This window comes from Phaseolus vulgaris, chromosome 5, assembly GCF_000499845.2.
Source record: "Phaseolus vulgaris cultivar G19833 chromosome 5, P. vulgaris v2.0, whole genome shotgun sequence".
Classification (NCBI taxonomy): Eukaryota; Viridiplantae; Streptophyta; class Magnoliopsida; order Fabales; family Fabaceae; genus Phaseolus; species Phaseolus vulgaris.
The window spans coordinates 32992515-33006034 of NC_023755.2; the positions used below are offsets into that span (position 1 = coordinate 32992515).

Consider the following 13520-nt stretch of genomic DNA (forward strand, 5'->3'; position numbering starts at 1 on the left):
GTTGTTTGCCTTTCACTTATTTAGGAGTGCCTATCTTTGTTGGTGCTCCAAAGGGTCGTTTTCTTCAACCTTTGGCTGATAAAGTCAAATTGAAGCTAACTTCTTGGAAAGGTAAATCTCTTAGCATGATGGGAGGGGTTTAGTTGGTCAATACAGTGATTATGAGTCTTCTAGCTTATAGTTTTAATTTGTATAAATGTCATGTTTCTCTTCTTAAGCAAGTTGAGCAATGGTGTTGAAATTTTATATGGACTGGTGATATTCTGAAAAAAGGTATATCTACTGTTAATTGGGATACGATTTGTTCTCCCCTTGAGAATGGAGGTTTGAAAATTATTAACCTTCACCTGCATATCTTCTTAAGCTTGCTTGGATCTTTGCTTATAACAACAGGCCTTGGTTTTTTCTCTTGAAAGTTAGGGTCCTTAAATCAAAATACGAGTTTCGAATGGTTTATAGATCCTCATCCCTTTAGTCTGGAATTAAGCAATTTTATTCTACTATACTTGATTATACTTCTTGGACTGTTGGTACAGGTTCTTTTATTAATTTCTGTAATGATAAATGGTATGATACTACTTCTTTAGCAAATATTGTAGGATTATCTGATGGTGTTAGTATTCCGAATACAGTCTCTCAATTTTGGACAGGTGGTGATTGGAATATTCCATTGTCTTTACAGTAGATGCCTAATCTTTTTTAGTCATATCATGGTTGGGGCGGAACAGGATATTCCTAAATGGATTCTAGATGAGTCTGGTCGTCTCACTCTTAAATCAGCTAGGACTTTTTTCTTGGATCCAGGAGTTTCATGTGGTTGGGGTAAATTTATTTGGTCTTCATATATTCTACCTTCCAAAACTCTTGTCCTTTGGAAAGTTTTTCATGGGAGGCTTCCTACAGATCAGCATATTCAAAATAAAGGTCTGTATATTTGTTCTATGTGTACACTTTGTGAAAAACACGAGGATTCTATTCAACATTTATTTTTTGAATGTGCTAATGCTTTGCGTATTTGGAGTTGGGTTCGACACATTTTTTCTACTTATCATTTCTCTAATAAGGATGATCTTCTTTCTTTTATTAAGAGTGATGTTAGTTCGTTGGTTAAATTGATTAAGCTAGCTGTGATAACTTTTTCTATTTGGATGATATGGCGTATGAGGAATTATGCTCATTTTCAGGATAAGATTGAGGTTTCTAGGGCTATTTTGGTTATTAAAGATTTAACTTGTCTAGTGGGTAATTCGTCTAAAGCTTCAATGAAGAATGATATGTTCGATTTTAATGTGCTCAAGTTTTTTGGTATTAACACTTGTATTGGTAAAGTTCTACGTCCTCTTCCTGTTAGATGAAAGTTTCCTTCACCAGACTAGGTTAAAATTAACACTGATGGGGCTGCTAGGGGATATCATGGTCTTGCTACTTGTGTAGGTATTTTTCGTAGGAGTATGGGGGAATTTATTGGAGCTTTTTCTATGTTTCTTGAAGTTCAATATGCTCTAGTTGTTGAGTTTTATGGGATTATACGTGCTATGGAGGAAGCTCAAAAGATGGGGCTTACTAATGTTTGGCTGGAATGTGATTTTGCTTTGGTTTGTGCTACGTTTACTGCTAGGACAAATGTTCCTTGGATGCTTCGTAATCGATGAAATACTTGTCTTAATTACTGTGGGAAAATTAAGTTTATGGTTACTCATATTTTTCGTGAAGGGAATGTGTGTGCTGATAACTAGGCTAATTTAGGTTTTAATCATAGAGAAACTTTTCATTGGTATAATATGCTTCCATCTTGTCTGCTCTTAGAATTCTTTATGAATATGTATAGTATACATATGTATCGTTTTTGTTAACATATAGGTTTTGGTGTAGTCCCCTGTATTTTTATATTTTCTTTCTTTTTTCTTTTTTTAATAATACTTTTTTCGTGTGATGACAAATGATTATTGTTACTTGAGGTGTCAGCATAGCTGAGATCTTAAGTTGCATAGTGATGAAAACTTTTATTTAAAAAAATCATAACCATTTACTTTAAACTTTGTAAATACATAATTTAAATTTATATTTAAAAAAAAACTTATTGGCAATTATCATCTTATATTTTTCATATTATTATACCAGTTTTCCTAAAAAAATCATTAAATTTATCTAACGAAATTTAATAATTAATATCTTATTCAACTTTCTTAAAATAATTTAAGCCTCCCGTTTCAAACAAGTTTTTTATTTTGGAATTTAACATAAGAAAACCAATTATTAAAGTTAAAATAAATTATATACAAAAATAATTTTTAAATAGGAATGAAATTTATCCTTTTTAAAAGTTTTAATGCGAAATTTGTTCTTTACCATCATGCTAAAAATTTATAATTATAGTTTATATTAAGGATACAAAATGATAGTTCATAATAAGTATAAAAAATGATAGTTTATGATCATTGATGTAATTCTAACTGAACTGGTGGTAGGCCAAATTATCTAAAGACTAAATGACTTTTAGTAAGACTTATTAAAACAACTATTAATATCATGTTTTTTCTTGAAACAATAACACATAAATATGGTAAAAAAAATTATTATTAACTAAAAACAAAATTATAAAATAAAGTTTGATTATAAAAAATAATTAATTAACATATTCTGGAATGAAGACAAGATAATAAATCATTAATAGTTACTAGAAATAACAATGCATTTAATTTAGTAATTATATAATTAATGAACACTTAAGAATCAAAATTAATTTAAGTATCACTCTATATGTGTCATATCGAGAAGAGAAGTTGAAAACTCACATATTACCAAAAGGGAAGGTCAAATAGCGTGTTGCCAAAAGAAAAGTTAAATAACTAAAGAATAATTTGATGATAATAAAATAATGGATGGATAACGAAGACTTAGCTGAATACATTCTCTACATTCTCTCTTATATATTGTATAAGAACACTAAGTAAAACTGATTTCTAATTAATCAATTCATCAAAAAAATTTAAAAAATTAGAATGACATAAATTAATTTTCGAATAGTTTTTTTTCTCATGGATAGCAATTTGTTGTATTACTTAGGAAAATAAAAGCGATGTGTTATTGGGGATTTTTTTATTAAAAAAAATCCAATTTTCAACTGAATATTATATTTATAAGATTTTTCAAATAATATATCCCCTTTAAAGAATTAGTTATGAACAATAAACTCATCGATAATTTCAAATTTTAAATATTTGATTAAATTTATTTCAGAAAAGAAAAATTAATACATCATTTAATTACAAAAGTTCTTATAAAGAGGAAAAATATTTTAAAAAAAATGATCTTATAAAATATGAGATGGAGGGATATACAATGCAACAAAATATGTGATAGGTGAATGTGACTGCTCCAAAATCAATTTGGTTTGGGCCACCAGTTAGAGAGAGCTGTCAAATAAATACCGTAGAAGAAAAGCAACTCTAGCTTCCTCAAACAACCCACTGTAATACCAATAATCATATCAAATACAGAACTCTATAATTTATCTACATTACAAATTCTCAAATATATAGCTATAATTTTCATGAATATATTTAATAATTTATCAGTGATAGTCTAAAGAAATTGTATTCATAAAATATTTCAATTCAAATTAATGGTAAATGTATTTTAGTTTTTTTGTTCTGATACTGGTGTGTCTTTCACACAATAGTTGCAGAAAATTGTAACTCTGTTATTGTTGGACTTTGAAAAAGTTGAACGTGTCATTAGGTGAGTGGCTGGTTGGAAAGTGGACAAAAGAAGGTTTCAGTTTCAGTTTGAGACTTCACAGTGTGGATAAGCTTTTCGATCTGTTATGCCTTGTTTCCATTCCAACACAAACGTGCGTTTGAAAGCAATGCAATGCAGGTCTCCTTTGGATTTTGTCCTTCATCTCTCTCTCTCTCTTTCTTGCTTTCTTCTGTTCGTTCTTTTCCAGTTAGTTTCCATTCATGGCGGCTCTCACTTCTCTCTCTTTCTCTGCAGTCACTCATTGCCCAGAAAGAAAAAAACTGACCCTTTCCTCCACTCGTTTTCTCACCTCCTCTTCAGACTTCTTTGGCCTCCGCACCCATTTCTCCTACCACCATGTTCGCCTTCCAGCGTCCAACTCCACTTCTAACATGGTTTTTCAATGCATGTCTTCTGTCACAGGTTCTTCTCTTTCTTTCGAACTTGCTTTGTGTATATGTGTTATATAGAGAAAAACTCAAGTTATTTCTGTCATCCCATAAATTAAAAATGAAAAGGTATATGAGTATATCCCTCACTCTCTCTTTCTCTCTCTCTTCATACACACATTTTTGTGTTTGCATGATGTGCAGATGCTCCCACTGTTTCGGAGACAAAGCTAAATTTCCTCAAGGCATATAAGCGACCAATCCCTAGTATCTACAACACAGTGCTGCAGGAGCTAATTGTGCAGCAACATTTAATGAAATACAAGAGATCATACCGCTATGACCCTGTATTTGCTCTTGGTTTTGTCACTGTATATGATAAACTCATGGAAGGGTATCCCAGTGATGAGGACCGAGATGCCATCTTCCAAGCCTACATTAAGGCATTGAAGGAAGATCCACAAGAATACAGGTTACAACATTGCGTAGTTCTTGTTTTCTTTATTTGTTTTGTGACTCCTGTTCCAAAATCATTAGCAGAAATGAAAGCACTGATATCAGTGTCATTTCTAATGATTTGCATTGGACTTTCATTTTTAAGTGGATTTTATAAAGATCAATAAACTTGTTGTACATGTTCATTTATGATTCATATGATTGAATAATAGTATCTGCGCAAGGACTACTTTCTCTAATTTTGATGTTATATTAAATGATGATATATGCAGAATAGATGCACGGAAGTTGGAAGAGTGGGCTATGGTTCAAAACTCAAGTTCCCTTCCTGAGTTTTCATCCAAAGAAGGAGAAGTTGAAGGGATTTTAAAGGACATAGCAGAAAGAGCAGCGGGGAAAGATGAATTCAGTTATAGTCGTTTCTTTGCAATCGGACTCTTTCGTCTTCTTGAGTTGGCAAATGCTACGGAACCAACAATTTTGGAGAAGGTTAACCAATTCATTTAAGACTTGTGATTTCAATTTAGATCTGTTTAGATATACTTTTGTTAAGAACTCATGGGAAAAGAAAATAGAAAGGTAAAACGGATTGAATTTTTGTCACAAGCTAAATCAACATATGCACATTATAAAAGTTGAATGAGAAAACTTTCTGCATAAATTCAGTGTGGAAGCTGATTTTAGCTCATGACACAGAAACTGAATTTTTGCATTCGTAGGGAAGTCTGTTCAAACAATTATTTTGCATTTGCAATTTGAAGTTCAGGCTACCAAGCCTAGTTCTCATTTACATGAGTTCTAGAAAATTGTAAATCAAGAAACTGTGTCATATTTGAAGAGATTAACCTTTTGTGTCTTCCAACCAGGTTACAAAAAATTCTATTTTGTGCATCCGTTAATATTTGTAGTTCTTATGAATTCATCTTTGGTGTCAACTTAACAGCTTTGTGCGGCTTTGAACATCAACAAAAGAAGTGTTGATCGGGACTTGGACGTGTATCGTAACCTGCTCTCAAAGTTGGTTCAAGCAAAAGAGCTGCTGAAGGAGTATGTTGACAGGTAAAGACCAAACCTTGTCATTCCATTGTCTCTCTCTGATCTCATGGTTTTCACTTGAGATATATAATTGGTGAATGTAAAAGCTTAAAAAAAAAAACATAAAATCCAGACATTGCCACAAACTTGGATTTGCAATTATATTAATATTATTGACTTTACAGCCTTAAATTAACATATGTATTAACATGTTAACATATAATTTAAATTTGAGATATTTGGCTTGATCTATTTAAGTTTGTAGTTGTAACTCTACTGAGGGTGTTCATTTGATTTAGAGTTTGGTAAAATTGATTTTGAAATGTTGAATGTGATTGAGATTTGTACTATTAATCTAACAAGGACCTAGGAAGATTTCAAAACTTTTTGTAACTAACTGAACTGAGAAGTGATATCAATAGTCTGAAGCTCACATCTTATTTTACTTCAAAGTCTATGTAATAAATGTGACACATTTTTGCACTTATAACTTGCTTGTTTTGCTGAGCAAAGTTTTGATTAGTTGAAATGATATTTTGCCTCAGGGAGAAGAAGAAAAGGGATGAAAGGGCTGAACCACAGAAGGCTAATGAGGCCATCACAAAATGTTTGGGTGAACAACTTCCAGGTCTGTAGTCAAGTTCATCTGAATCAATCTCCCACTCAAGAGACTTGTTATCTTTGACATGTTTTTTCAGTTGATCTTTGAGTTGGATAAGCAAAGTAGAAAGTTGTATCATCTTGGTTTTACAGGGTACACTTCAAAGGATAAAATGTAATAATAAAAATTGATAATCAATGATTGAGATTTTAATAAAATGCATACATGTGTGAAAATAAATTTATTATAGTCTCAATAGTTGATTAATCAAAAATTATTATTCCCTGCTTTATTCTATACAGTGTACAATTTAGAGTAAAACAAATCCTTGATTTTTGCACATTGTACTTATTGTAAACTGTAATATTCGATCACGATGATCCACCTAAATCCTTGTAACCATTCTCTCTACTGGTCTAACTTGGACTTGGAAACTACCACACCAAAGGAATATTTAAACTTTGCTACTATTTTTTTTACCACCAACAAATTTACTAGCTAATCTGAAGCTATTTTTCTATCCATTAGTTACTACTAGTACTAATAATAATCAATTGTAGGAGTTGAATAATAATAATGTTTATAAGCAGACAAAGGATTTGTATAAAAATTTATCAACTTTATCTAGAAGCAGATCCTTGTACGTCTTCGTGATTGGTTTCAAGCTTTATTTCAGTCTTGTTAATTATCCTTCAAAATTCCTATTAGAAATAACCATAAATATAGTAGGATACATTAATTTGACAAAGACTAAGTGGTAATATTAATTTCTAAAAGAATCAATACGCATATTAATTTCATATGTAAATTAAAACATTAAAATAGTACAAAAATTCAAATTACATAGGATTTATGTTGTACACGCGAACATTTTTTTAACATTGCCACAACAAATCCAAACGATGAGAAAAATGTAATCCTAACTCTGCCTAAAAACCAAAAGTTGGAATCTTTCGACTATACTAAACTAATCTAGAAATGAATGCAAGATTAAAATGTTAACTTAATCAAAACAGAGAGAAACTTACAATTCTACCTAATTTTATGAATTTCGACTGAACAAACGGTTATAACAAGAAGTAACATTTCTCCTTCTTAAAGGTATGAATTTATTTAAAGTGCACATACGTTTATGTTAAAGTAAAACAATTATTGCATATCACTTATAAATTACAGTTAAGATGTTTACAGACATAACGCTGCTAGAATAGAGCAAAGAGGTGAATGTTTTGACAAGGGAAACGGCAAATATTTATAAAAATCCTATGAATAGCTAGGCAGGCACAGTTGTCAGCTGCATAACTTCAAAGAATGGCTTTCACAGTGAAAGATCTAACTAAGATGAGAAAGGTCTACGTGATCTGGGATTTTAAGTGTTGCTGCCGCACCAAACTTCTTGAATTCATCTGATTTAGAGTCTTCGTCATCACTATCATCTTCTTCCACATCATGGTGGTGTGGAGATGACGGATCATTCACACTTTTAGACTTGGATTCATGAGTTCAACTGGGAGGGGTTGCTTCCAAGGTTCCCCATCAATCCTCATGAATGTCTCTTCTGCTGCACCTTTGTGAAACTCGAAGCGGATTCTGTGTGCCTAATGCCAAGATAATTTGAAGCCATTTAAAATTAATATAAAATGATGAATAAAAATCCGAAATAAACTTTTAAATTTTTTTAAAAGTTTGATTTAGAAAGAAGAAAGTGGCATGAGTATCAAAGTGTATAAATTCAAATGTGCACCCACATACCTGGGCAAGGCGGGTTCCATGTCCATTTGGAGAAAGCAAAACAAGACCATGCCAAGCATCCCTAAAGCCTACCACCTCTATTAGGCCATCATCTACATATGGAGGTGTCAAATCTCTCTGCAATGTATTGAGTCAAGAAAATATACTCAGAGTTTTGGTTGTTCAGAAAACATGTGCATAAAAATATTATATATTAATTATTATTTACTTCCCCTAGTATTTGGCCTTAAAACTAACAGCGGAAAAAGAATTTTCGAAATGAAGTATTTCAGAATTTGCGTATGAAGTTTACATCACGCCTCTTGTGCTTGTTCGGTGTACCCCATGGATTCAATCCACCAGAAAAGCTAGGCAAGTTGAGGCATACAATGGACCTGATGCTGTATATAAAATGGAAAGAATGTTAATAAAACATATCTTTATTCCAGAAGTAAACTGGAACAGAAAGAACAGAAGATGGATAAAATGGAAGTGGATTAAATGGACATTTAATCCCAAAATATCCATACTTGATAAGTCGCCAAGTAATCACCAAATAATGAAAATAGACAGCGATAAAATCAATGAACTTCTGAGAAACATGAATAGACATGGTTTGCAAAGCAATACAATTGGATAGCTGTCAAGCATAGTTAAGTGTGTCTTCGGATCTTTGGTAATTCGAAAATCCAGGAGTTTTTCCCCTACTGAAGTAACACAACAGCTTATACCTCCATATGACAAAAGAAAAGATCATATATGAGTATAGAAAAGGATATACCTGGACGGAATCGGCAGGTCTTGCCAATGACCATGCCTCTTCATGACTTTTACTTTTGCAATATGTGCTATGTTTCTGCATTCAAAGATCAAAATGCATTTACTTAACCGGTTAAGTAGCAAATATATATGAAAACAATGCTTAGATGGATCAATGAAGAATTGATATTGTGTGTGTGGCTTGGGCATATGCACGTACAACTTGCCAGAACTACAGATTGAAAGCAACAAAAAGGCCAAAACGAACCATCTGGCTCAACTGGAAAACTGGTGAACAAGCCAGTTTGTCACTGCAAAAAACTCAACTGGTGAAGTGGAGCAAATAATTGCTCACATAAGGTCCATCCGTGTATATTATTAAAAAGTAACAACTGTAGGTTTTGGATCATGATGCTGAATAAAGTACTTCCAAATTAACTAACGATAACAAATTCATGGTTGGATGGAGAACTCTGCATTCAGAAGACTCATAAGACAAAATAACAAAACTAAATACAAGATATACTTATATTCAATTAGAAAACCAGTGCAAGGCCCATTCAACTAATGTTCATAAGCAAGTTTTCAATATGTTTCCTGTAGATTATATTACGAGCATGAATTTTAATGAATTTACATGGTCCCCTGACAGATACCTAGTTACATAGTTAGCTAATTTGGTCAGTTGGATGAAAAAAATAAGGAAGGTTTGCCATAAATAGGAAGAGTCTTGGATCTCTCAATAGCCACGGAGTTATTCTTTCTGCTAATCAATAACAGTTTCTTGGTGCGCTAAATCTGAACCAGTTTCTATCATTCTCCTATATTAAATGGTTTTTTTGCAAATTTACTGCCTTGGAAGAAAAACAACCTAAAAAACATAGGAAACCTTTGTCCAACCAATGACAGATCTACACAAACTGACCTGGAAGGAGGGTGGAACAGAGGAGCAAAAAACCATCCTTGTGTGCATCCAAGCTTAGCATAAGTGCTCTGACACGATTAAAATCAGAATAAAATTAATAACAAAATAGTAGATGCAATCACATCTTCGTGGTCTAAAAGACCTATACTATATAGACTTTTCAATCAAGAGTGAAAATGTCAAAATAGTATTGTTATTATTTATGTCTATGCAATACTTTCCACGTATATACCATGACTACTACCAAGTGCAAAAGTAGGCATACCTGATTGACCAACTGATTTTTGAACTTTTCAGGATGCAATTTCCGTTCAGAATGAAATGCATACGAGATTTGAGCATCCATTCCTACATTTTGGAGTCATAAGAGTTGAAGTAGGATGAATTGATGGAACGAAGAAAAAATGAAGTCCTCAAAATATACTATTTCCATGATCTAAAACTATTTCAAGAGATGCTAAGAATAGTCACACCAATGAAGGTAGTCAAGGAATCTCAGTAACTAGCATACTTATTTAACATGATACAAATCAGTCTGCATCATTGCAGATTCATACTTTTTTTTTGTTTCCCAAGACTTCACCTTAGACTAATCTTGCTGGGACAGGAGGTAACTAAAGCCTGATCAAGGATTATTTCCACTAGCATTGCCCTTTATACAAATTCATACTTTTAAGCTGATGTAATGTAAGTTTTATTTCTAAAATTAATATAAAATGGATCTTATATAATCAAAAAATAAACTTGTATATATGTATACATACACACACACATTATAATGAAGAGTAAATCAAATCAACTAATTCTTATGTTAGTGGAAAATAAAATTATGAAGTCATCTAAGGTAGTTTATGCATAAAAGAACCAAAGAAAAGCAATTCTTACCCATGCTGAAGTAATTCCAAAACCCCCCACGAAAAGTATGGCAGCCTTCCTGAGGAGCAATAAGAAAACCAGTCATGTAAGTAGAGTGAGTACAAAAGAAGCTAAAACTTGTGTAAGCAAAATAGTTTTGAAGAACTACTTTCAATAACCTCACCCCACCCACCTCCCACCCCCAAAATAAAAAGATTAAAAGCAAGGATAAAGTATTAAATACTCAGACCGAAACACATCATCTCTAAGTCAGTGCAATTTAGTTTTATCTTATAAAACCTATATCATCTAGTCATATTTACAGAAGTTTCCAATCAAATCACAAAATAGAGCACATGAAACTCGACGTATCTTTCCGTGAAATTCGTTAAGTTCCAAAGTATATCTTCTAGTCACCATGAAGATGTAGTATTAGATTGAAAAATAGTAAATAGTATAATCTTACCATACTAAGCTCATCTGCCTCAGATACACGATGGAAGGCATGCAAAGAGTGTGGTAGCTCAAGAGGTGGAATTGGATCACAGTCACCTACTTTTGGAGCCCTCATTCTCATAAGAATGTGCCAGCTGAGGGTTTGGGAAAATAAAACATAGAGAATCAGCAATCAACATTTGCCAAACAAATGAATTTTTTTTTAATAAATATCTAGAACAATAGTCATATATTCACTGTGAATTAAAGGGCCATAAGGATGTGGGAAGTCAGCAAGGGACACAACTAAAGCTCCAAAGCTAAAAAAAGGACTCTTACAAAACTAGAAAAAAACCACTAATATACCCCCTAAGAAAATAAAATAATGAACAAAAAAGAGTAAGTGAAAATAATAATGCCGATAACAGCTAGCATGATAATTTACGATTAACAAGGTTTGGGAACACATGACAGAAGAATCTCATATTGAATTGATTCCCAACAAATGAAAATTAAATTAGTAAATAAAAAAGGAAATCATAAATTTTCAGTTTGAATATCTGAACTATAAATTCATTTTACATTGGTTGGTACTGCAGCGAGTCCAACTAAAATGCTTTTAATCCACAAAAATTCAATCAGGATCTCAATCATAACCTAGCAACATACAAATTTATTACGCTCAATAATATGCGCGCCTGAGGTTTTCGCAGTAGAAGGCGGGAAATGGAACTATAGATCAATAAGCGAGCCACTGAAGTAGCAGAACAGCAATTAATTGTAATATGAAAGAATAGAACCAAGATTCATTACTTGTCTATTTTCATTTCCTTAGCTTTCATTACTTGATGCATAAATGACTTGACCGACTGTTCATCTGTTCCTGGGTTCTTCTTTCCCTGCAATAAAGCAGCAGAAAAAATGAGTTCCATCGGCTTCTTTACTTTTTATAAATATGAAAAATCTGATGATGTTTATCATCAATGTCACAACATATACCAAAGTGAAGAAAATTTTCTCGACTTCCACTCAAAAGCGAAGGACGTAGTAGGAACCACAAATCTTCATGTATAAAAGGGAACAAGAGGATGATTAATTTTTTTTAAGTAAATGCTAGGCATTTACAGCTCTAAAACTACCAAATCATGGCAGAGGCAGCATATCATTTAACATGTACTTCAAAGTCCCATTAAAAGCACACAACATAGAACTGCAATTTCCTACCCAACCAAATGCAAACGGCAGATTATTCCCTGTGCCCAATGGAACCGTGGCAATGGGTGGCGGATGAGACAATTCGAGATCACAAACAACTCCAAGTAGCCAGCCAGCTGTTCCATCACCCCCTGCAACCTAAAGCCAAGCAACATATCACCATAAAAGGGAAAAAACTGTATATATAATGGCGTATAAAACAAGTATATAAAAAATCATGGAATTTTTTTCATTTGCGTATAAAACTGCTTCCAAAAACGTATCCACGACGTTGCAGTTCTGATTGAAACATTAATTCATCAAAAATAATTTCAACTCACAATTAATCTCAATTTCTCCATGACCTTTATGGCAATTCGATCGCCCTTAAGCTTGAGATTTTCCAAATTCACATAGATCCTGCTCAGAACCTTATCAGGAGCCTCTTTCCCCAAGTCGAAAACCTTAAAACCACACGCTATATTCAGTCCTGCATAACGAGGTTTCCTACAATAATTTAGAAAAATTGCACAGTAACAAGTAACAACAATACCTGATTTTCGTTAAGAAGCTCCTGGTACGTTTTCAAGAGGTCTCCTCCCAGCTGACCACCACTCTTGGAGTTAACGAAAACGAGCACCGGACAATCAGGTCCGTCGATATCAGTGTTGCTACCTTCAACCACGGATTCCGGCACCAGCACGTAGGCCGGGATCAAGAAGTTTTTCATGAAATTGCCGTGAGAGGATTGAGAAGCCATTGCCGCATTCAGCTGAGACACCCGAAGCAAGTTTGCGACAGATAGATTAGAAAGTGATTTCAAAAGCACATGCAGTGCGAGGCGATGACGAGAGTTATTGGAAAATGTTCTCAGATTGAGCAATGCGAGTGTTTGATCTGTGAAATTGCGTAGGTGAAACGTGATTAATTTAGCTGGATCAGAGTGGCGTGGTGACGCAGAAGCGAAACTGAGATTATTACCAAACGGAGAGAAGCGAGTTGTGTAAGAGCGAAGCGGAATGTGATAGAGAAGTGCGTTTTTATTGGCGGGTCCCTTGCCTAAGGAAAAGAAGAAGGAAAGTGAATACTGAGGTGTGGGGACATTGGTCCTCTACCGTCGGAATTTAACGCGTTAACGTAGTAGGCTAATTGTGGGGGTGGTGATATGTTAACAAGTAGAAAGCGTACATTTACAAACTAATAAAATAATATTTTAATTATATTATTATAATATTTAAAATTTAAAAATAAATTAAATATAATTAAAATATTATTTTATTAGTTTATGAAGTGTATGTTTATGTACCAAAAAAAATATTTTTCTAAATAAATCGTGAAACTAGAATATACCTATAAACCTTAATCATAACAACATAATAATTATTTTTGTTCTCTTGAT

At 33.0% G+C, this 13520-nt stretch overlaps 1 protein-coding gene and 1 pseudogene across 1 annotated transcript; one reads left to right on the forward strand and one right to left on the reverse strand.

The window, feature by feature from the left end:
* The first annotated feature begins 3798 nt into the window (after positions 1-3798).
* On the forward strand, positions 3799-6462 carry LOC137835495 (protein THYLAKOID FORMATION1, chloroplastic-like). Its single transcript, XM_068644028.1, has 5 exons — positions 3799-4164; positions 4335-4602; positions 4859-5075; positions 5530-5645; positions 6167-6462. The coding sequence occupies exons 1-5, from the start codon at positions 3963-3965 to the stop codon at positions 6255-6257; spliced, it is 894 nt and encodes a 297-aa protein (XP_068500129.1). The 5' UTR covers positions 3799-3962; the 3' UTR covers positions 6258-6462.
* Positions 6463-7350: 888 nt separating this feature from the next.
* On the reverse strand, positions 7351-13283 carry LOC137835496 (diacylglycerol kinase 5-like; annotated as a pseudogene).
* Between the last annotated feature and the right edge of the window lie 237 nt (positions 13284-13520).